At 36.6% G+C, this 23,163-nt stretch overlaps 1 protein-coding gene across 18 annotated transcripts in view; it reads right to left on the minus strand.

The window, feature by feature from the left end:
* Positions 1-23,163, minus strand: part of ATG10 (autophagy related 10) — a 404,709-nt gene that overhangs the window by 166,004 nt on the left and 215,542 nt on the right. For 17 of the 18 annotated variants that reach the window (XM_036067321.2, XM_036067272.2, XM_078067096.1 and 14 more), the window contains one exon: positions 9,118-9,225. In XM_036067321.2, coding sequence (XP_035923214.2) covers positions 9,118-9,225 — 108 coding nt within the window. Of the gene's footprint in view, positions 1-9,117; positions 9,226-11,176; positions 11,276-23,163 lie in introns of all 18 variants that reach the window. The other variant, XM_078067101.1, reaches the window with a different exon arrangement.

A 23,163-nucleotide genomic window follows, 5' to 3' on the forward strand; every position in this document is an offset into this window, starting at 1 on the left:
GTTGTGGGCATCACTGAGATGGCAAGGTCAAGACTAAGAAAGAAGGTAAGAGAAATAAAAAAAGGGACTGCTATCTTTGAGGGTCTTGAGACAAAAAGAGTGTACAGAGCAGAGTGTACATTCAGAGGGAGAAAAGTGTAATATAGTTGAAAATAAGGAGGTTTATAAACAGGAGAATTTCATAGTTTGAGATCATCATATATTTTTTCCCTGTTGTTTCACATCTAACAAACCCAAAGGGAGGGTGAGGGTGAACTATTTCATAAATAATTACTGGGAAAAAAGCATTAATCGTGTCACTTCCGATTAGTCAGTGGTCATGTTAACTATCTCATCCAAGCGGTATCACTTTCAGATCACAACTACTTTTCTTTTCCTTCAAAATAAGTGAGGGACAAGCAACGAGAGTGTAGAGACCACATTTAATGAGTCAGGCTGCTGTACCCTCTGACCCACCCACCAAAGAAGGCATTCTTCAGGCACCCACCTGGATGTTCTCTATGTAACACTGCCAGCTTGACAGCCTTCCTACTCCTTCCAACCCATTCTAAGCTATAGCTGAAACAAACCTGTACTCTTTGGGGTCAGCTAGAACCAGATGTGACTTCTCAATGCTTAGCACACATACAAAAGACTAATAATGTGCTAAGAGCAAAGAATACCTCTAAAACAGTAAATCTGCAAGCACCATACGGAAAAACGTAATTGAAGTTCCCATACCCCATTTACGCAATCAAAAACAATAACTATTAAAAACACTTTGACGCCTTACTCTTAAGAGTTTTTTCCCCTTAGCTTTTCACTTTGAAAACCTTTAACACAGTCCAACTTTAAAGTAAGACTATTATTCACCCTTAGGCACAGAAATTCAGAAATAAACTTTAACAAATATTCCTGGCATTTCATTCTCTAAGTACCACTTAATAAATAGACAATAAGTTAATAATGATAAAATATTTATTCTAACATTGCTGACTTTTAGTTAAGTTGGCAGTATATTAGGAGACAGGAAATTCTAGATAGTTCAATCCACAAAAATCAAAATATAGACTATATTAGTTTTTGGCATTTATATGCCAGGCACTGGGCTAGATGCTTCTAAGAACACAGTGGTGATCAGAATAATCTAACCAGATCCATAGTAGGGTTCGGAACCACTAATCCAGTTTGAAACTGTTTTGTTCTCTCCCTACAAAATAATCCATCTACATTTTTAATAAAGGCCCTTTAATAGTAGGCACTTCAGGTATTAGTGGAAGAAATATTGGGGGCTATAGAGTCCTATTAATAAGTAGCAATCTACATGTATGTCCCTAGTTCTAAGCAATGGTTCTGTAGCAAAATAATATTCTATACAATAGTTCATCTTTATCTGACAGTTAAAAAAATCCATACAAGCAACTAATTTCATTCAAGCTACCTAGAAAACAACCCTCCAAACATCTGAAGATTATAGTTCACCATGAGATCACACATTTCCATTGTAACATTCAATTTCTTTAGAGTATATGACAACACTGTTTTTGAGCCCTGCATAGGAAATTATGCTAATGCATATTTCTTTCACTCCAGAAAATATTTTTTTTAAATTAACCTTTTCAATTTAACTAAGATTTAGACAATGTATCCCTTTACACACATGGCGTTTCCACTGGCTTCAAAAAAAAAAAAAAAAATCAAAGGGGGAGAAAGAAATACAAAATAATGGTTTCACTTTCATTTATTTTAGATTCAATTATAAAATCAAGATATCCTGCTCAGAAATTCTCCATGAAAAAAGACCCACATAAAGTTTGAAACTCTCTATCAATCCATTAAGTATATATTTTTAAGCTATTTCATGAAAAGCATCTCAAACTCATTAAAAGAAATGGGAGGAACATGTAATTAGAACAATTAAAGTAATACATTAAGTGTCCTTCCTCAGAAACAATTGGTTCTTGTTAGACCTTTACAACTGAACATAAGCATTCCACATTGAAAGCCTGTCAGGATTTTTATACAGAAATACCAGTTCAATATTCTCTCAAGTACACATCTATGGCTAGAAATAATCTTTTGATTTTAAAAAACCCCTCAATATTAGAACTATACATAAAGAAAACTTTGATGTGCTGCTGAGTTAAAATACAATGAATATATTAGGTGCCTTTATGAAAGCTTTTTTACTAGCTTGATAAATAGAAAAGGAATTAGTTATCTACCTGAATTGATTCAACTTGATTTCTCTCAAAGAAAACAGATTCTCTCTTTGCTCTGCCAAGGAGAACAGAGCACAGAGAATTTCAAACGTAGAAGTAACCTTAAGAAGCCATTTAGGTTATAGGTTCTCAATGAACCTAATACACTCTTTGAATTTTGCAAAGTGATATTTATTCAGGTACCAAGGGCCTAGAGAAAAAAGAAGAGTCAGGAGAATATGAAACATTTCCCTGTAAGATTCCCTGGCTTCACAAAAGAACACTAAGTTGCTTTAATACCACTAAGATTTCATTACATCAAACAGTTTTAGTGCTACATCTTTATATGTAGTTTCTGATGAGTTCTAAGAATAAGTTAACACTTCTGTCATATGGTAAAGAAATATAATTTGCATAAAAATACTATATCTAGTGCAATAATCCACAATTTTATTAGAGTTGCAAATCCTAATCAGTCCTGATTGGTTTTGAGAATGTCCTATACTCTCCACTCTCAAATACCACATTACTCTATGGCATATATTTACACCCTAAATTAAATAAAACAAAGATTTGCTTTGTCTTTTAACTTTTTCAAAATACCTCAAGAAAAACACAGAAGTGGGATTGGGTCTGCTGTATTAATAGTTATTTTCTTTTAAAACCCATTTATCTATCAACATTAGATTCATCATAGCAATAAATACTGAGTGACTACTATACATGCTTCCATTTGCGTCTACACACATTAAATATAAAAGACTTCTGGCATTTTAACAATGCTTTAATAATTACATTTCAAATATTGGGGAAAATCATGCTTATTACTCATCATTTACATTTACCAACATGTTTATACTTTAGTCTAAAAATAGCAGTTGCTTTACAGAGAAAGTGTTAACACTAACTGAGAACTGTGGCTTGTCATTTATTCCATTACTAAAAAAACAAAAACAAAAACAAAAAAAACTCTACAATATTCTGACATAGTCTATTTTGGACATACAAAATAGAACTCATCCTCGAAGCCACTTAATAAAATCCTTAGGGCAAATGAGTATATCTGAAGACCTGGTTACCTCAGAAGATCATCATTCTCTTGAATATGTTCTTTTGGCAATTGAGATCATCTCCAGTTACTGATTCTCGGCTTTATGCTTCAGGGAATTTATGATAGGTTGTTTTTGTGGGGGCTCTCTATAATATTCTACCTGCCCTGGACTAAGGAAAGTGCCAGTTAGCGAACTACAAGGCCCTAGGACAAAAAATCCTTTTTCCAGTAGCATACTATTGCTATTTTTATGACTCTATCATTTTCATAGTTTTAAAAAATGTAATCTGAAGGTACAACCTGAGGCTCTAAAGTAATGAAGATAGTAAATGAATAAATAAAATACGCTCCACACCCATCTCTGATACCTCTTCAAGAGGTAGAAATGGAACTTTAGCAATCTAACTTTAGAAGAATCCAAACTTCAATAATACAAAAAATAATTGACCAACTTAAAATATATATAGGTATCTGAAATGAATTAATTAAAGGGCAAAATCTGGGCATCTCCATTCTATGAAAATGATTCAGAATTTCATAAATGAAGAAGTCAGAGATAAAACGAAAATGCAAAGCAATGTCAGCCAGACAATTCTTTCTATAGGAGAGAATTTCTCAGATATTTTCCTCTTCTAAGCATGCACTAATCATTTTTACTACTGATTATTAACAGTCAATACTCATGTTGAATATTCATCTCACTGTTTCCTTTTATTAAGAGTGGTTTAATGCTATACATGATAGAAAACTATCACCTTGTTTCTCCACACTAGTCACTGCAGTCTTTATTAGCCAATGAGTTCATCTAGAATCTTACAAAATATTTTTAAAGTTTAGCAGTTATTTTGCAATAATATACACATATCATTTTAAAGGTTAATAATGACAAATTTTCATCAAATATTTGTCTAATTGAGATAAACGGCTTGTATTCCCACTTCCATTCTTAAATTATTATTTAATTTATATAAGTAAGGCTTCAATAAGGACTTTCACAATAAACTCATATTTGTTAAAGCAGACCAATTATTAAATGTTTTTACTATTGTTAAATAAATGATCAAATCTTAATTTATCTAAGAAAAGTATTCAGGTAAATCCAAAAAATCATAAGGTGATAAAGTGAAGTATTATACCAATATACATTTACGGAAATAAGTGTTACATAAGATATTTCAAGGACCAGAGTTGATTACATTGGGTCCTGGTGAAAATAGTCATTCATATCAAAGATTTTAAATTGAGGCAATGGATTTCTTTCAGTCACTGCTAAAGAAAATATCTTGTCCAAAAACTGCCAGAGTCTTGGTTGTAATTTCACTAACTCAGAAATGTCACAAGCAAATCTTATTAACTATTCTCAATAAATGTGTTATCTAATATGATTAAACTATAAGAATTCCTGTTCCCCCAAACCAGTACTAAAGAATACCCCAATAAATTTAGTAGATTTCTGAATATCATCTCATTAACTGTCATTTTGAATTCTATGTTAAAAATTCAAAGAAGGTATAGATTATGATTCTTACAAATTACTTCACTTATATATTCCATTATATTTTGCTTCGATTTTAAAAACCCTGTGATCAGGGTGTCTGGGTGGCTCAGTCGGTTAAGCGTCTGCCTTCAGCTCAGGTCATGATCCCAGAGTCCTGGGATCGAGCCCTGCTTTGGGCTCCTTGCTCAGCGGGGAGACTGCTTCTCCCTCTCCTTCTGCTTGCTGCTCCCCCTGCTTGTGCATGCGCGCTCTCTCTCTCAAGTGAATAAATAAAATCTTTTAAAAATAAATAATTAAAAATAAATAAATAAATAAATAAATATCCTGTAATTATTACATACCATTGTAGATAATATTACAGTCATAAAAATCATGAATCCAGCCATCTTTCTAAAATCAAGAAGGCTGATTCTGGTTAGAACAAGGAAGTGAGCTGATTTCCCACATTATACGTGGCCAAATTTAAAAAAAACAAAACTGAAACAACTATTAGCAGAATATCTTTAAATTGGAAATGCAGAGATATGGAACTTTTTGGGCTTTAAATTCGAAAGAGAATTCAGAGGTCCCCTAGGTTAGTCTTCTATACAATGCAGGACTCCTTTCTTTAATAATAGAGGCTAGGTTACAGGGTGGTGGCCTAAGGACAATCTGCAGCCCATAAGTATAGTCTACATGACCTCCACAGCTTTTGTTTTGTTTTGTTTTAATTAAGCCAATGCACAAAAATCCAGACCTGTGCCTCATCTTTAAAATCCTCATGGAGCTGCATGTCTGCTGCCCTATTGGATGAGTTGTGCTTTCTCCACTTCTCCACTGCACTTCCCATCATTCCACTTCACTCACTCATCATCTGCCTTGTGTTTTAAGCATCCAAGCATTTCAGTAAATGACCACTCAACTGTATTCACTCTGTTGATGAACATCATCATGAAAGGGGAGGCAGCATACAACTTTGCAAGGTGACCAACTTCACTGTAGGCAACACTAAACATTAGAGAGAATTATCTAGAATAATTTCCAAACACAAACTGGTTTTATCCTCAAAAACAAAGTAAACTTATTATTCTCTCTTCCACAGAACAGGCTTCTAGGTATCTGAAGACAACCAACTTTCCTAGGTCTTCACTTCCAGTTTAACATCTCCAGAGCCCCCAAATATTCCTCATAGCAATGTATGCAAGCCTACCTATGGCCCCTGGGATGCTTCTCATCATGAATGAATTCTACTTATGATAAATATTCTATTTATTATGATTTTTCAACTCTTACTTGTGTGTTTATTATATATTCTAGTTATCAGTGTTCTTCACATGTAATATTGTAATATTTCCTTGATCTAAATCAATGGTTCTCAAACTTTTTGGCCTCAGGACCCGTTTTCACATTTAAAATTCATTGAAGATCCCAATGAGCTTCTGTTTAATAGAGTTTATCTATTGACATTCACTGTATTAGCAGTTAAAACTAAAATTTATAAAAGTATATTTATTAGTTCATTTAAAACACATGTTAACATAATGGCATACTTCTATGAAATATTTCTTTGAAAAATAAACACATTTTCCAAAACAGCATTGTCTCCCTCCTTGCATCTAAATACAGAACTTAGGGGCGCCTGGTGGCTCAGTCATTAAGCGTCTGTCTTTGGCTCAGGTCATGATCCCAGGGTCCTGGGACTTAGCCCTGCATCGGGCTCCCTGCTTGGCGGGAAGCCTGCTTCTCCCTCTCCCACTCCCCCAGCTTATGTTCCTGCTCTCACTATCTCTCTCTCTCTCTCTGTCAAATAAATAAATAAAATCTTAAAAAAAAAGAGAGCCTGCCTCTCCATTTAAATAAATAAATAAATAAATAAATACAGAACTTAAATATATATTTTCCTGTAGATCCCGTTTTGTTGGTTTCACATTATTCTTTGGTAGTGGACACTGTTGATGCCCATTCTAGCTCCCCTTCAGACCAGTGCACCCACCTCCACTTAGCTGTTTTGATTGTTAGCTGATAACAACACACAGAAGAATTACTCAGTAACACTGGAGTCACCTGGCTTGGGAAATTATGTGCACCTCCACTTCATCCAATGACTGAATGACAAGCCAGTAACTATCACAGAGTACAAAAGACCCATCCCAATGACACAAAGTGGAACTAATTCTGGGTGTAGTTTGTGCTCCAGAGCTTCCCATGGGATCAGACCCAAGTTCGTTTCTAGCAGAGACCACATTCTTCCTTAGCTTTTATCCCTTGTCTTATTCTGCTTGTCACTCTCTTTCTTCTAAGAGCTCATCCATAACAAATCACTTGAACAGGCAACTCCATTTCAGGCTCTGCTTCTGGCAAACCCAACCTGAGACATCTTTCATCCCACCAAGATTATTGTAATATCGACTCTGTCATATATCATATTAACTAACTATCTCAGCTGTACAGCATCTCAAATATGCTAAGCATTCTATCATAGAGCAATGCAGTGGTTCTCAAAATGTGATCCCTGGACCAGCAGAAGCAGTAGTGTTCGGGAACTTGTTAGAACTGCAAACTCTCAGGCCCTATTCCAGACCTACTGAATCAAAACTGCCATCATAGAGATGTGCCATAATTAACCAATCCATTATTGTATACATTTCAGTAGTTCCCATTTCTTCCTAGTATAAATAATGTTGAGATGAATGTACTTGCAGGTAAATCTCTGTGTACATTTCTAATTATTCTATGAGTATTTGTCTGCAATCTACTTCGAGGTAAAAGTATTAAATCAAAAAATAAGATGTACTGATAGATGAGTAGAAGGACAGACATATAATAAAGCAAACACAGCAAATGTTAATGGTAGAATCTAGGTGATGAGTATATGGATATTGACTTCAAAATTTTTGCAACTTTTTCATGTTTGAAATTTTTTAGAAAATGTTTAAAACGAAAAATGTTGAAGAGATTTCTATTTTATGAGGTTAATTCCTAGAACTGGAATAAATTGTTCATAGTATGTGCCCATCTTTATACTGTGTGAAGTTAAAACATCAACCAAAAAGTGTCAGTTCCCTCACACTGTCAACACCACTTTTTAGTGCTTTTCAATCTCTGCCAACTTGTTAGGCATAAACTGGTAATTCATCTTTTAAATCACAATTTTCATGTGCATTTTTTAAGTTAATATATAATGAATTGAAAAGCTTCCTAACATGCTTGGCCTCAGATTTGATGTTGGCTATTTGAACTATGAAACAATAACCAGGATTTGAGTTGCCACCCAGGAGCACTTAGCTTATTACCAAACACAATACCCTCAAGAATAACTTGAAAACTGAATTACATTGGCAAGAGTTACTTCTAGGCCAGTGTCATATATGGAGGGGGAGCTAATACTGGATTGCCAAATGGGACTGATTTAACAGGTCCTGAGAAAGGCTCTTCCTTCACAAGAAAAGTGTCCTCTCCCACTTACCAGGATGCTCAGAATTCCAAGCATTAGTATTTTCTTCCTTTGTGTTGAAACAATTAGATCTCCACCAATTCCATTTTAGAATTCAAGTATTTTACTTCAGAATGGGCTCTACAAAATTATGGTGATTATATCCATAGGATGGAATGCAATGAAGCCATTTAAAAAGAACTATGGAATTCTACATTTGCTGACATGGAAAGATCTCCATGATATATGACTTGTTCATTGCAAAAAAAGAAAAATATGTATGTGTCTATATAATAGAAAATGTGTGGAAGGACATTTACTAAAATATTAAAAGTGGCTATCTCCAGTTAAAGGACATATGGGAGTTTTTTTACTCTTTATATGTCTTTATTGTTTACTTTTGCCATGGATATATTAAAAATTTCCTTACTAACAATAACAATACAAGAAGGCTATTTGCATTTTGATAAAAATAAAATTGAAAGTATCCCAGAAAACCACTAAGCCATTATCACCTTATTAAAATTTAATTTACCAAGATTTTCAAGTCAAGGTTGAAGTCCCCTAAGGAATAAGACCCAGGTCCAGCATATTTTAAAGGGCATAGGAGAAAACAGTTAAAGGCAGACAGACTAGGCAGAGGTCTCCAGCCATGTATTAATCAGCTGAGGGACAGATCTGTGTTGTCCTGGGAGGATTTCACCGGAGAAAAATCAACAGGCAACGGAAGGCATTGGTGGTCTTCAGATCCACAGTCTGTATTGACTCAGAGTGGATCTTAGCTTTACCACAATTCCTGCTTTCAATATTATAGAAGAAAATACCCCCTAACCAATGATGTTCAATTCTCCCCCTAGAGCAGGCCCAGGATCCAATGCCAGTCATTTTTTTCAAATATATATTTAACAGATTTAAATTGCTTCATTTATACTTCACAAAGACTGGAAAGGAGAATATGATACAGTAAACCACTTACCTCCGTGGGAAGACATGTCTGTACATGGGCAGATGTTCCCAGATGTGACACCACTGTCCCAGGTTTAATTTGAAAATATGTTTTGCACATGTAGCCTTCAGAACAATCCTGTGTTCCACATGAGGAATACATAAGAAAATGCCAATTATTTTTAGAATTCATCATATTAAGAACTACGGTTTCTCATAAATTTCAAACTGAGTAATAAAAAACTAAGCATATTAAATGATATGAGATATAATATGGATAAAGAAACTCATCTGATAAACCCTGCACATAGTAGGTACTCATTGAATAGCAGTTTTAATCCCCTACCTTTCTTACTTATTAACGATGTTTCCCCTTCTCTTAGGTATCCCCCCTCCTTTTTCTTCCGAGCAGTTCATAGCACGTAAGTCATGGAGCAAAACCTCAGGTTTGCAGCTGTTAAGAAGCATTTAAACTGGGGCGCCTGGGTGCTCAGATGGTTAAGTGTCTGCCGTCGGCTCAGGTCATGATCCCAGGGTCCTGGGATTGAGTCCCGCATCGGACTCCCTGCTCAGCGGGTGGCCTGCTTCTCCCCCTCCCTCTGCTTCTCCCCCTGCTCATATTCTCTCTCTCTCTCTGTATCTCTGTGTCTCGAATGAATAAATAAAAAAACCTTTAAAAAAAAAAAAAAGAAGCAGCATTTAAACTTATAGAAATACTTTGTCACATATTAATATTGATTTCATGGCCTATATAGAAAGAGAGATTTAAAGAGGACTTGCAACAGATCTTGAAGCTAAAAGGGACCTTCCATTTTAATTTCTTGTTCAAGGCAAGATCTCCATTACAATATCACACAGAGGTAACTGTGCAGCACCTGCCTAAGCACTTCCAGGAACCTTTGCTTTACTCCTTTATATGACCACCAGCTCCATTTTGGTACATGGTACATAGTTCAATGAGAAAATATTATCTTACATTGCACTGAAATGTTTCTCTTTAACCTTAACTCACTGGTTTTAGTTCTGCCCTCCAGAGTCTAAACTCTTTTCCACAAAGCCATTCTTCATAGATTTGAAGACAATTAGCACCATTTTCAAATGTTCCATAGAAGATATGATTTCCGAGCCTTTCACCAGTTGTATTTCTCACCTCTTTCCTACACTTGCTCTTAAATACACTTATGTTTATCTAAGTGTGGTCAGTTCCATTTTTTAAAAAGCAAAACTTGGTTGAATTCAATAAAGTCATGTATAAAAATATAATACTTCCTCATACACATACTCACATATTAATTAATATTATTAATTCTCCACGAAATTGTCACACTAACACTCAAATTTTAACAGAATTTAGATAGTTATAACTAAGGAAATGTGATTATTTAATCTGATGCAGTAACAAAAGTACAGAATAGCATTCCAACTAAAACCATTCATAACTCACTTAAATAATTTTACTAAGATTCAAAAATTCAGTTTTTAACTACACAATAAGAAAAGAAAAATTTTATAGTGTTTGTGAGTGATTTAATATTGAATTTATTTTTTTTAATTCATGTCATGCCAGGGCACCTGGGTGGCACAGTCGGTTAAGCGTCTGACTCCTGGTTTCGGCTCAGGTCATGATCTCGGGGGTGGTGAGACCAAGCCCTGTGTCAGGCTCTGTGCTCAGCGTGGAATCTGCTTAAGACTCTCTCTCCCTCTCCCTCAGCCCCTCCCTCCTGCTCACTCTTTCTCTAAAATTAATAAATAAATCTTTAAAAAAATTGTGTCATGCCAACTATGTAAGAGCATTGGATTTTAGGTAACTGTACTGGGTTGAATAATGTCCCTTCACAACTCATGTCCCCCTGGAACCTGTGAATGTGACCTTATTTGGGAAACAGGGTCTACGCAAATGTAATAAAGTGAAGATGAGGTCATACTGGAATAGGGTAGACCCTGAATCCAATATGAGTAATTTCCTTTTAAGAGGAAAATTTGGCTACAGAGACACAAACACACAAGGGAGAAGGCCAGGGGAAGATAGAGGCACAGACTGAAGTGGTGCATCTATAAGACAAAGAATGCCAACAATGGCCACCACCCACCAGAAGCTAGAAGAGGCAAAGAAAAGTTCTTCTCTAGAGCCTTTAGACACCTTGTATGGCCCTGTAGACACCTTGATTTTCAACTCCCAACCTCCAGAACTGGAAGAGAATAAATTTGTTTTAAGTCATTCAGTTCATGGCACTTTCTTATGGTAGCTCTAGGAAACTAATACAGGAACTACATTTTCTAAGAACTCTGGCGGCACCTTTACAATGCCTCCCAGTTAACTAGGCTGACATCCCACCAGCACTCACCAAAGAACCCTGCTGGTTGGTCCTGATCAGTACCAATTCTATTGGCTGGACCCAACTTATTCTGATTGGTTGATGCCTCTGCCACAGATTGTTAAATATTTAAATACCCTTCCTCCCTGTAACGTAAGCTATCGGGTAACCAATACTATCACCTTTAAAAGTATTTTATTTTGGGCGCCTGGGTGGCTCAGCCGTTAAGCGTCTGCCTTCGGCTCAGGTCATGATCCCAGGGTCCTGGGATCGAGCCCTGCATCGGGCTCCCTGCTCGGCGGGAAGCCTGCTTCTCCCTCTCCCACTCCCCCTGCTTGTGTTCCCTCTCTCGCTGTGTTTCTCTGTCAAATAAATAAAATCTTTAAAAAAAATAAAATAAAAGTATCTTATTTTATTTATTTATTTGAGAGAGAGAGCACAAGAGCTTGAGCAGGAGGAGGGGCAGAGGGGGAGGGAGAGAATCTCAAGCAGACTCTGTGCCAGAGTGGAACCCATGGGAGTTTCAGTCTCACAACATCCAGAACATGACCCAAGCAGAAACCAAGAGTCCCACGCTCAACTGACTGAGCCACCCAGGCACCCCAATACGATACATTTTGTAGATGGAATTATTGTTTTAAATTCTAGCTCTGCATCATCCAAATGCAAAGCATACCTGAGGGCCTTCAACCACTGAAATCTTTGTATCTAGACAACATAAATGACTTTTAATATTGGCTTAAACTGAGAAGATATATGTAGGGATTGTAGTTGTTGCTGTTGCTTTTTACACCGGGTATCTATTTCCGCTTCTTCTGAAACAGTAGCCAATTTTCTTCTAAGGAATCATTCCCTTCCCCCTATCAGTGTGGACATGGCCCCCTACTACAGGAATGATCACAATACTCTGAACTAGCCAGTAAGAGCATCAGTCCTGTTGGCCTCAGAGATGCAGGAGGGTAAAAAATCTACTCAGGGCCAATGAAACACAGTTCAGGACTTGGATTAGGGGATAGGGGAGGATATTCTCTTTTCTACTGGATTTGAACCAGGAAGATAAAGCCTTGGCAGTTTTGGCAGCCATCATGTAATCAAATGGAGCCTGAGAATGAAGCCAGTGCAGAAAGCAGTGCATGAGATGCAGAAAGACCAGATCTTGATGACACTGTTCACACCAACCATACCTAAAGCTAGTTCCACGCTCAAATTTTTCAGTTACATGGCCCCAAAAAGTCCTTTCTTGACTTCACCCAATTTGGATTGGGTTTTCTGTCACTTGCAACTAAAATAATCTTTCTATAAAATGACCTATGTTATTAGTTTAAAACTAGATGAGATTTTCCTACTGCTGAGAATGAGCCTCCTATGACCACAGAAAGAGTCTCTTAAACAATAGTTTGACTCGAATGAATAAACAAACTACATAATTTCTACTGTATTATATGATTACTCTCATTATAATAGATAATCAATAGCTGATTATATAGAAGATTTGCCAAATATAGTAAAGCCATAAAGGTAGGTGATTGTGAGACAAAAAGTAAAAACAGTCTGCAATTTAAAAATAATCTAGCTATAGAGGAAAAAAACCTCAAGATATTCAGAGAAGAGTTAGAACTAAACTGTGTACTGAATCTGATTCATCAAATTAGAGCAACTATTCTATTTCATGAGCACTGATCATACAACTTCTTCTTAAGGCAAACTATAATTTAGTAAAACCCTAATTACAAGGCAAAATACACTTCCTTTGACATCAAGAGGTTAAGTCCAAAATTCCTATGCACCTATGTTATAAAATCTAAATGTATTATCTGATCTCTTTTCCAATGAATTAAGATAGAGAAATATGTCATTTTTAATATTACTTATAATTTAAGGGATTTTATTTCTATTTTAGGTAATTTCTGATGCTACTTATTAGTGTCTATAGGGAAATGCACAAGGGTTTTTGACTCAGCCTCTATCTGGTCACAGTAATTTTCTTTTTGGTATCAATCTCTCAACAGTCAAAATTAGCCTTGAAAAATTAAAAATAGAAAAAAAACAGTTTATAGCAACTTAGCTTCCTTTCAAACATTTACTTCCATGAAAGTAGGCCCTTCTCCTACACTGTTTTAATTTAAGGCAGAAAAATATGTTTTGTTCTTCACTGTTTTGAAGGTTGTTTTTGTAGAAACAAGCAAACATAAAAGCATGAGAACTGCCCCCTGAACTAGCACTATAGTCCATCTGGCCCAATAAATGATAATTGACTCAAATCTCAACTGACTTTTCTAGTAGACACTCAACTCTAGCTTCCCTGCATTCTTTCTGTACTTACGATAGCTTACAATTCAACGTTAAGTTTTCTTTCATTTTGGGGGGCGCCTGGGTGGCTCAGTCGGTTAAGTGTCTGCCTTCAGCTTAGGTCCTGATCGGGATCGAGCCCCATGTCAGGCCGCCCGCTCAGTGGGGAGTCTGCTTTTCTCTCTCCCTCTGTCCCTCCCCCACTTGTGCTCTCTCCCTCTCTCTCAAATAAATAAAATCTTTAAAAAAAAAAAGTTTTCTTTAATTTTTTAACATGTGCTAGTTTTATTTCCCCCAATCAATCCAAAGTTAGGGCCTAGGCCCCAGGCTCTGGGGAAGAAAGGGTCCTAACTACAGAGTCTAGTTCCACATAAAAACCTGGTCCCTGGTCCCTGGTCCCTGAAAACACCCTGGACCAGAACAGGAGAGGCAGGAACAAAGGGAACCTTGCAATTTATCCAGTTCAACCCTCTCGTTTTAGAGATAAGAGGGTGAAGGACTGAAGTACTTTTTTTTTTTTTGCTTAAATAATTTTTTTAAATTTTTTATTGTTATGTTAATCACCATACATTACATCATTAGTTTTTGATGTAGTGTTCCATGATTCATTGTTTGTGCATAACACCCAGTGTTCCATGCAGAACGTGCCCTCTTTAATACCCATCACCAGGCTAACCCATCCTCCCACCCCCCTCCCCTCTAGAACCCTCACTTTGTTTTTCAGAGTCCATCGTCTCTCATGGTTCGTCTGGACTGAAGTACTTTTAAGAGACTTGTCTTACAGCTAAATGGGGGAAGTGCTGGAGGTAGAAAGCAGACCTCTTGACCCAATGCTCTTTCTACCACACTAAACAATTCTGCCAGAGTCCGGATCATGGCAGAAACATGTTTACTGATTCTCACGGAGTGGTGTAAGTCCACGCTTTGCACACTGAGTAAAACAAACCAAAGCCATTCAAGTATAGGTCTGGGGACCAGCAGCCTCCTTGTCACCTGGGAGCTTGTTAGACAGGCAGAATCTCAAGCTACACCCAGACTCCCTGAATCAGAATCTGTATTTAACAGGATCCCAGATGATTTGTGTGCACACTAGGAAGCACCGAGGCAACATGCACTGCAACCTCTGACTCAAAGGCATTGCAAACTGATTACATTAAACAGTGCTTCTCACCCCTAGCCGGGGTCCCCCTCAGACCAGTGAAGTCACAATCTTCCTGTAGTGTAGACTCTACAGGAAGCCAGGGTTGAGAACTACTTTACTTAATTCACTGAAGTTGCCATTTTAAACTCTGAGAACAGAGTCAGCCAAGTAATCCGTAGCTGTCTCAGGAGAAATGGCCACAAACAACTCCCAACCTCCAGGAATACCGTGGCTCGCTGGAGCTCTCCATATGCTGAACTGGCCTCTGAATTCTCAGCTTGAGTGAATTCTCATCTTCACAGTACCAAGACTGCTTTTTAGGTGGTCTTCATGACCACCTCAAACCCTGCTTTCTGGCAACTTGCCCAGCTTTGACCCAAGCCTCTGTAACTGCCATTAATCTCATAACTTAAAACCACCGCTGTGCCATGTCCAACTACACTTCAGCCATCAGAACTCCATACTGCCCATCCACAACAAAGCAGGTTGCTTCACTCTGTCACTGTAGAAGAGAAATAATAGGAAATGTCACCACTAATGGAAAAAAGAACACTCCCTCCTCTCAGTCAAAACTCAAGTTATCTACACAGAATACCTTTCACCTTATAACAAAACAAGGAATAAAGACCTAAACGAGAAAAACAATACCATCAATGTGCTAGATGAAAACACAGGAATATACATATATAATTTCATACTTATATTTATATATGTATTTTAAAGGTATTTTAAAAACAGATAAAAACCCCACAGTCATAATAAAATTTTGATAATTTCTACCCCATGGAAAAAAATCTTAACACCATAAAGTTAAAAGACAAATAACAAAATGTGAAAAACAGATTTGTAGCCCATATCATAGAAAAGGACTAATTTTGTTAGTATATAAATAGTTTTAATTTCCCCAATGTATTAGTAGTTCCAATAAACCATTAAGAAAAAGACCAACTGGGCACCTAGGTGGCTCCGTCGGTTAAGCAGCTATCTTCAGTTCAGGTCATGACCTCAGAGTCCTGGGATCGAGCCCCACATCGGGCTCTCTGCTCAGCGAGGAGTCTGCTTCTCCTTCTCCCTCTGCCCCTCCCCCCTCACTCGCGCACTCTCTCTCACACACTCACTCTCTCTCAAATAAATAAAATCTTTAAAAAATAAAAATAAAAAAATAAAGAGACCAACAGTTCAACAGGAAAATGAGCAATGATATAAAGAGTTCACTAAAGAGGAAGTACATATGGATATTAACCATATAAAAATAAACCTGTTTTACTCATAAGATATATTACCCATAAGAAAAATGCAAATTAAAACTATGTGATACCATTTTTTTACCTATCAGATTGGCAAAGATCAAAAGCACTGTATTGTGTGTAGAAAAAATACACAGGCACTGTCATACATTGCCATGGGCAGGGTAGTTTAAATTAATGTAACTTCCCTGGGGAACAAGTTGGCAATAACTATCCAAATTAAAAATGCACATATCTTCCACCCAGAAATCCATCTTACAGATACAGTTGCACATGCAGGAAATAAAATTCATGCAATGATACGTACAAAGTATTGCTTTAATAGCACTCTATTGGAAACAACCTAAATGCCTATCAATGAAGTTAAATTATGGTATATCCAAATAATGGAATGTTATGCAGCCATAAAAAATTAGTAAGTTCTATAAGTATTGATATGGAATAATAACTAAGATAGATCATTAAGGGGAAAAATGTGCACAAAAGTATGCATGTATGTATATTATGCTACCATTTATTTAAATACAATTGCATGTGTTTGTGTGTGCACTGAATATATCTGGAAGGATACCCAAGACACTGGTATCATTGGTGACCTCTGAAAGTTTGGGTGAGGACAGTGGAAGGTTAGGAAGGAAACTTACATTTTTAGGGCACAAACCCTTTTGTGCCTATAAATAACACTTCATACTGAACAAATACTTCACTGACTGCCCTTTGAACATATGCCTCCAGGTTATCACACTGCTGTAATAAATTCCAATTTTGAACTTCTAGGGAGAAAATGTCCTGGAAGCTATGTAGAACCCTACAGAGACAACCAAGTTTTCTAGTGTAGTGCTGACTGAGTATTGGATGGGGATCTAAGGATTTCCTAACAGAACAAGTTTATGTCTGCTTTCTCACAAGTTGCCATAGGCTATGCCACCCAGAGAGCTGTTATGCCTGTTGGAATCCAGCTATCCAAATAATTATAGGGTTTCTGTTCTTGAATTTTAATAAGGGTTTAATGATCTTCTCTAGAAAAACACTGCTATCTAAAAAAAAAAAAATTATATATCGGTGCTTATCTAAGAGGCCTCAGCTCCACCTTGCAATAAAGTATTTCATATAGGACTCAAACTCAAGTGTACTGCCCAGAATGACCAGCTGCAGGAAGGGCTTGGCAAGGCCGTTGGGGAGCAATTAAGACAAGCAAAAGTTTCTAGGTCACTGCCAACACTGATCAAACAACAAGACCTTCAGGGTCAGTGGAACCTTGAGGAACAGGCCAAACCTAGGCCACAGATCTCAAGTGATTATTCTTTCCCTCAGTAAGAGATCAAATCGATACTACCAGCAGCTGCCCATAGCCAATTAATCTTAGGGGTGAAAAAAAGAAAATAAACAGTGCTGCTGAAAAGCAAAGATTACACTGGGTAGATCAGGCATTAAACTAATATCTGTCCACTTTTTAAAAAGCCAAAGTTAGATAGTGTAGGAAAGTAATTGTTAAGGATTTAGAGATCCTCCAGAACACAATTCTAAATATGTTAGTGTGTCCCCTCCTCATGCCCACTGCTAATACCTACTCAATCTCACTAACTCTGGTTTCAATTTCTGATCCCTATTAAGCCTTCCAAATGCATGTGTAGATCCTGGCATGGCCTACTCTAATGCCTCTGAGTCAATATCAAGAGTGACCAGATCCAGTCAAAGTAATCCACTGGTAACTCATGGTAACTCATGGGTAAGTAAACCGTTGACTCACCTAGGTAAAAATTTCAAAAGACCAAAAACTCAAGAAACCAAAACCCAAAAGTAAAAGTGAGGATATAACATACTTCACCTTTGAAAAAGAGCTTTGTACATCTCTAATCTTCCTTGGTCTTATAGTATTTTGGAGTTTATAAAACATAACAGTCATTTATTAAATAGTCCACGCTCATTTCAAAACTTTCTAGGGGAGAGGAATGGAGACGCAGCTCAGCTCCAGCTGAGGAAGCTGGGGCTGTCCTTTTAAGAAAAATTAAATCTTCTGGCTGGGTCCCATCCAATAAAGGCTGAAACCCCCTTGCTTTACCATTTGCACAACACAACCTATAATTATTGCTTTTATCTGTGTGACCTAATGTGTGAATGCCTACTGGACACATTTGTTCATGAGCTGGAAATTAAACCACACAAAAACACTGTGACCATTGGCCCTTGACTACAGGTTCTCTGGCTCTTCCCAATTAAAAGAGCTTTCTTAGCATGGCCATGGTATGAAACGAAAAGAGAATCTGTAGGATTTTAACTGAAATATTCTCTCTACAGCAGCAGTGTATCAGAGGGTTACACTGCCTTCTATCACAATACTTAGTTCAACAGTGAATCTTGTTTACATTAGCACACTCACTATATACTTCTATTAGATTTAAATTTCTAATCAACCTATAAACAAAGCACAGAGAACTAATTATAATTAATGAACAAAATCTAAATATTATAAACCTTGATGATATAAAAATAATACTATAATTTAAAAATCAGAAGGCAAACAGGAAGGAATGTGGGAGACAGTATAAGCACATTAAGTTCCTCATCTATCACAGCAGAAATCAATCATCATTGTCCAAAAATGAGTAAGTAGAAGTACATTGTTTAAAGTTACAGGGATAACTATGAGAATAACTAAGGAGTTATTCTTCATCAATAGAGGCTCCAATAAACAAATGTAAATCATCCATACAATGGAATACTATGCAACCGTCAGAAATAATGAGATATTTCTCTATATGCTCACGAAGAAAAATGCCATGATATAATGTTAGGTGAAAAAAGTAAGTTACAGAACAATGATCCCATTTATGTAAATATATTATAAATATGCATTCATATATATACACATATTCTACATATATATACACATAGAAAACAAACTATAGAACTGAGTCAGAAGAGAGGGAAGAAAATATTTTCATCTATATTTTATATATTTATGTATTATCAGAGTTTTACAATGGCCATATACTGTTTTTCCTTGTAAAAATTAAATAAAACAAATAAAATAAAGACCCAACCCATGAAATAAAAAGTAACACTGTGCTAGGAAGACTGAATTAGGAAAGTTCATTAAAACTTTCCTTCTACTCTGAAATCAAAATTATTCTAAGAACCATAAAATGTTCTTGTATACAATATTAATTTTTGTTTTTACTTTCTCTCCTTTTTAAATTAACCCTCTAGTTGCTAAACCAAAAGAAGGGTGATAGATACTTCTTCCCTAGAATTACAGCATATCTTCACTTTGTTTTTCAAGTGGGCATTCTTTTGGCCACTTAAAATTTCAATTTTAAGGGCTTTCAATTTTCTATTTCATTCAATAAAAACATACGGAGAAGCCCGGCACTGTGCTCATTTGTCTAAAAACCTGTTTGTTTGTTTTTTTACAATAGTCCTGGCTCCCTTTCCCTGGTAAGACTCTCAGGCCTCCCATGTCCCCTTTCTTTTCACCTCCAGCTCCTTCCTGACTTTGGAGATGAGCAGTACACTCACTACTCTCCCCTTCCCCAAATGGAGGTCAAAGCACAGCAAAGCACAGTGGCCCTAAGGAAAAAAGAGCAGAAGAAAATTAGCCAGTTATCAAATCAGAAAAGGTTACTGAGCCAATTTGGTGACCTTATCTGAGGAGAGCATGAATTTATTTGTTTACACGTACCTACACAGCCTGTTTATTTTAAACAGGATTTTAAAGAATGATTACAATTTAAATGATGCTAAATCCCTTCCCTTTCTTGGAGCCAACGCATCAAAAGTAACTTTAAATCACATTGGTTCCATTTTCCTTATCAACACTTTCAACCGATATCTCTACAGTATTAAATTTCACTATTAAGCATTTTGTGGGATTTCATTCTCCTTTTCCTCTTTTGTTTTTTAATAACGTTTTCAGGTTTTCCAACTTGCCCATTTTGAGTTTTCAGTTTTCAGTTCATAGATGTGGGACCTCCATCTGTGCCCTCATACTTTTTTTTATATTAAACAATTTGGTTTTGCGTCCTAGAGCATTCTTGCTTATTTGTGCCCGAGGAATGGCCAACAGCTACTGTAACTGATTAGAGGGCATGTGGAAAACCTGGTGCAGAAAAATAATTTTTCTCTGTTTCTACTTCCAATTTAACTTTATAGAGATTTACCATATTTTGTTTGCTTCGTTAAAATGTTCTCAAAGGTTTATCATTGCTTTTCTAATATCATAGCTTAAAAAACAAACATATAAATGACCCACATTCTGAACTTCCCTGTCTTGATTTCTAGATTTAAAGTTACTCCAAATCTTATTCCTTTTGTAAGTAATTCCTTTTTTATAACATTATCTCTTCTAAGCAAATCATTCAAGGGAATTAAGAGTACCGAAGTAATTTTATACTTAAAGTAAATTGAAAGAAATTTGATAGTCTGACAGAAGAAAATTATCAGGGTAGCAAGTTGTCACTTTGATTTCAAAGCACTATTCTTGAAAAGTGGTACAAATAATTTAACTTTCCTAGTTTTTCAAGAAATAAAGGGTACCTGAGTTTAAGCAGTTTTACTCCGAGAAGGCTCGTGCTAGGAGGGTGGGAAAAAGGCAAAGAGGGAGTGAGTAAGGCCTTCCTGGCATGGTTGCCATACCAAGTACCATAAATGGGTGGCTTAAAACTACAGAGATATATTATTCTCTTACCATTCTGAATCTGGAGGATAGATGTCCAAAATCAAGGTGCTGGCAGGGCTATGTTCTCTCTTTAGACTCTAGGGGAGAATTCTCCCTTGCCTTTCCCTAGGCTCTGGTTGTTGCCAACCTGTAGATGCATCACCCCAATCTCTGCCTCTGTCTTCATGTGGCCTTCTCCCTTGTGTGTCTATACCTCTGTGTCCAAATCTCCCTGTTCTTACAAGGACACCAGTTATATTGTACTTAGGAAACAATCTAATCCAGTATAGCCTCATCTTAACTTGATTACATCTGCAAAGACCCTATTTTCTTTTTTTTTTTTTTTTTTTTTTTTTAAAGATTTTATTTATTTATTTGAGAGAGAGAGAATGAGAGAGAGAGCACATGAGAGGGGGGAGGGTCAGAGGGAGGAGCAGACTCCCCGCAGAGCAGGGAGCCCGATGCGGGACTCGATCCCGGGACTCCAGGATCATGACCTGAGCCGAAGGCAGTCGCTTAACCAACTGAGCCACCCAGGCGCCCAAGACCCTATTTTCAAATAAAGTCACAGGTACAGGTTCTGGGTGGACATGAATTTGCGGGGGTGGGGGGGGCACTATTCAACTCAGTACAGATGGCAAAGCAGAAGGAGGTGAGAGAAAAGTAGTCACACAGCTCCTGCACCTAACACAGAGGCAGCTTGCCCAGAAGAAAAGCCAAGGTAGGACAGAGTCAATGGCCAATACTTCAGAAGCTATGCAGCCTGATCACACGAGGCCAGATTTTCATGGCTCCTGCTGGAAACCAAAAGGGTTTTGACCAATCACAGGGAAGAAGATATGACAGCCTTTAGAGAAGGCTGCACAGTCGTAGTACAATTACTGCTTTTTGTCCATGGGGCCTGGATAATATGAGATTGAAGACTTTACTAAAATCATTCTACTTGCCAAAAAGCATTCAATATCCACTATTTGGATCAATACCAAGTACACGGCAAACTCACACTGTCGACAGAGAAGAGGGAAGAGGTGGAAAAACAGAAGGAAGATGTTATCCACTCAGACTTTTTTATTAATGTAACAAAAGTTTCCAGACATATTTCCCAGAATGAGTCACAATCTGTGTCCTTATAGTCATTTCCATTGCAAGCCTGTGCATGTTTAAGCTCTGCTCCTGAATGTCCTCTCCTTCTGTATCTTTTATCAGAACTCCTGCTTCCTACAGCTTGACATGAGCAAGTCTCAAAGAAGAAGGAGGTCTGTTGCCTTTGCATCAAGGCAGGAGCTATGAGAAAGCTGGGCTGATACAATGCAATAGCAGAAAGAACAGAAGCACACCCTCTTGCCTCACACTTACGTTACAAATCTTAGGGAGACATCATTTAATACCTCTTCTTCCTTTCCAAGAGTTAATCATGTTCTCCCACTGCTGTATTCCCAATCTTAGGTTTGGAAACAGACCAGTTGAACTGATGATCAGATATCTACTAATAGCTTAAAATCTGTATTTCTTAAATTTATATTTCATATAATGGCAATACACACTAGTATCCTTCAAGAAGTTTTGCATTCTTTTAAGTGTTTCTTGAGTCTTCTATAGAATAATGGAGACTAGACTTACCCTCCTATCTTAAACAACTAGAAAACCAAACAAAAAACATGAAATCAGAATTTTCAGATATGAGACACAGGCAGTGCAGGACAGTGATCTCTAAGAGATGGGAAATAAACACGGTGAGCTCTACAAGTGTCTCAGCTCAGTGGCTGGAGAAAGTTCTTGTTAAAGAAAATACAAAATGGCAGATGGTTCCATGGTTTGCTTAAATAACCTAAGAGAATCAACAGAAAAAGTAATCAAAATGAATAAGAGACTTTCAGAGAGTGGCCAGGAAAAAGATCAACATATAAAAATCAATAATTTTACAAATGTAGCAATAATCAATTAAAATCATAAAGATAAAATGCACCATTCCATGAACAAAAACATGAACAAAAAATGTCAAATATTCAAGGAATATACCTACCATGTCAGGAAAACACTACAAATTTACTGTAGACGGTGAAAAAATCCCAACAAGTTTTTTTATGAAACTTGTAAAATGATTCTAAAATTTATGTTAAAAAAAAATCTACAGGAGTAGTCAATTTTTTTAAAAAAGAGCAATGAATGGTATAATTATCAGATATCAAAATTAACTAAAGAGCACTAGCAATAATTAAAATCTATGTTTTTGTAACAGAGAAGAAAAATAGATCAAGGATTAGACCATGGAGTCTAGAAGTAGACTCATGTTAGAATTTAATATATAATAAAAAAAATTGGATCATAGATGGAAGAATGGATGAGTCAATAATAAACATGAAGTCAACTGGTTCACCATTAAATAAAATAAATAAACTATATTACTATCCCACAAAATCTCCAAAAT

The sequence above is a fragment of the Halichoerus grypus genome, chromosome 2 (assembly GCF_964656455.1).
Source record: "Halichoerus grypus chromosome 2, mHalGry1.hap1.1, whole genome shotgun sequence".
NCBI lineage: Eukaryota > Metazoa > Chordata > Mammalia > Carnivora > Phocidae > Halichoerus > Halichoerus grypus.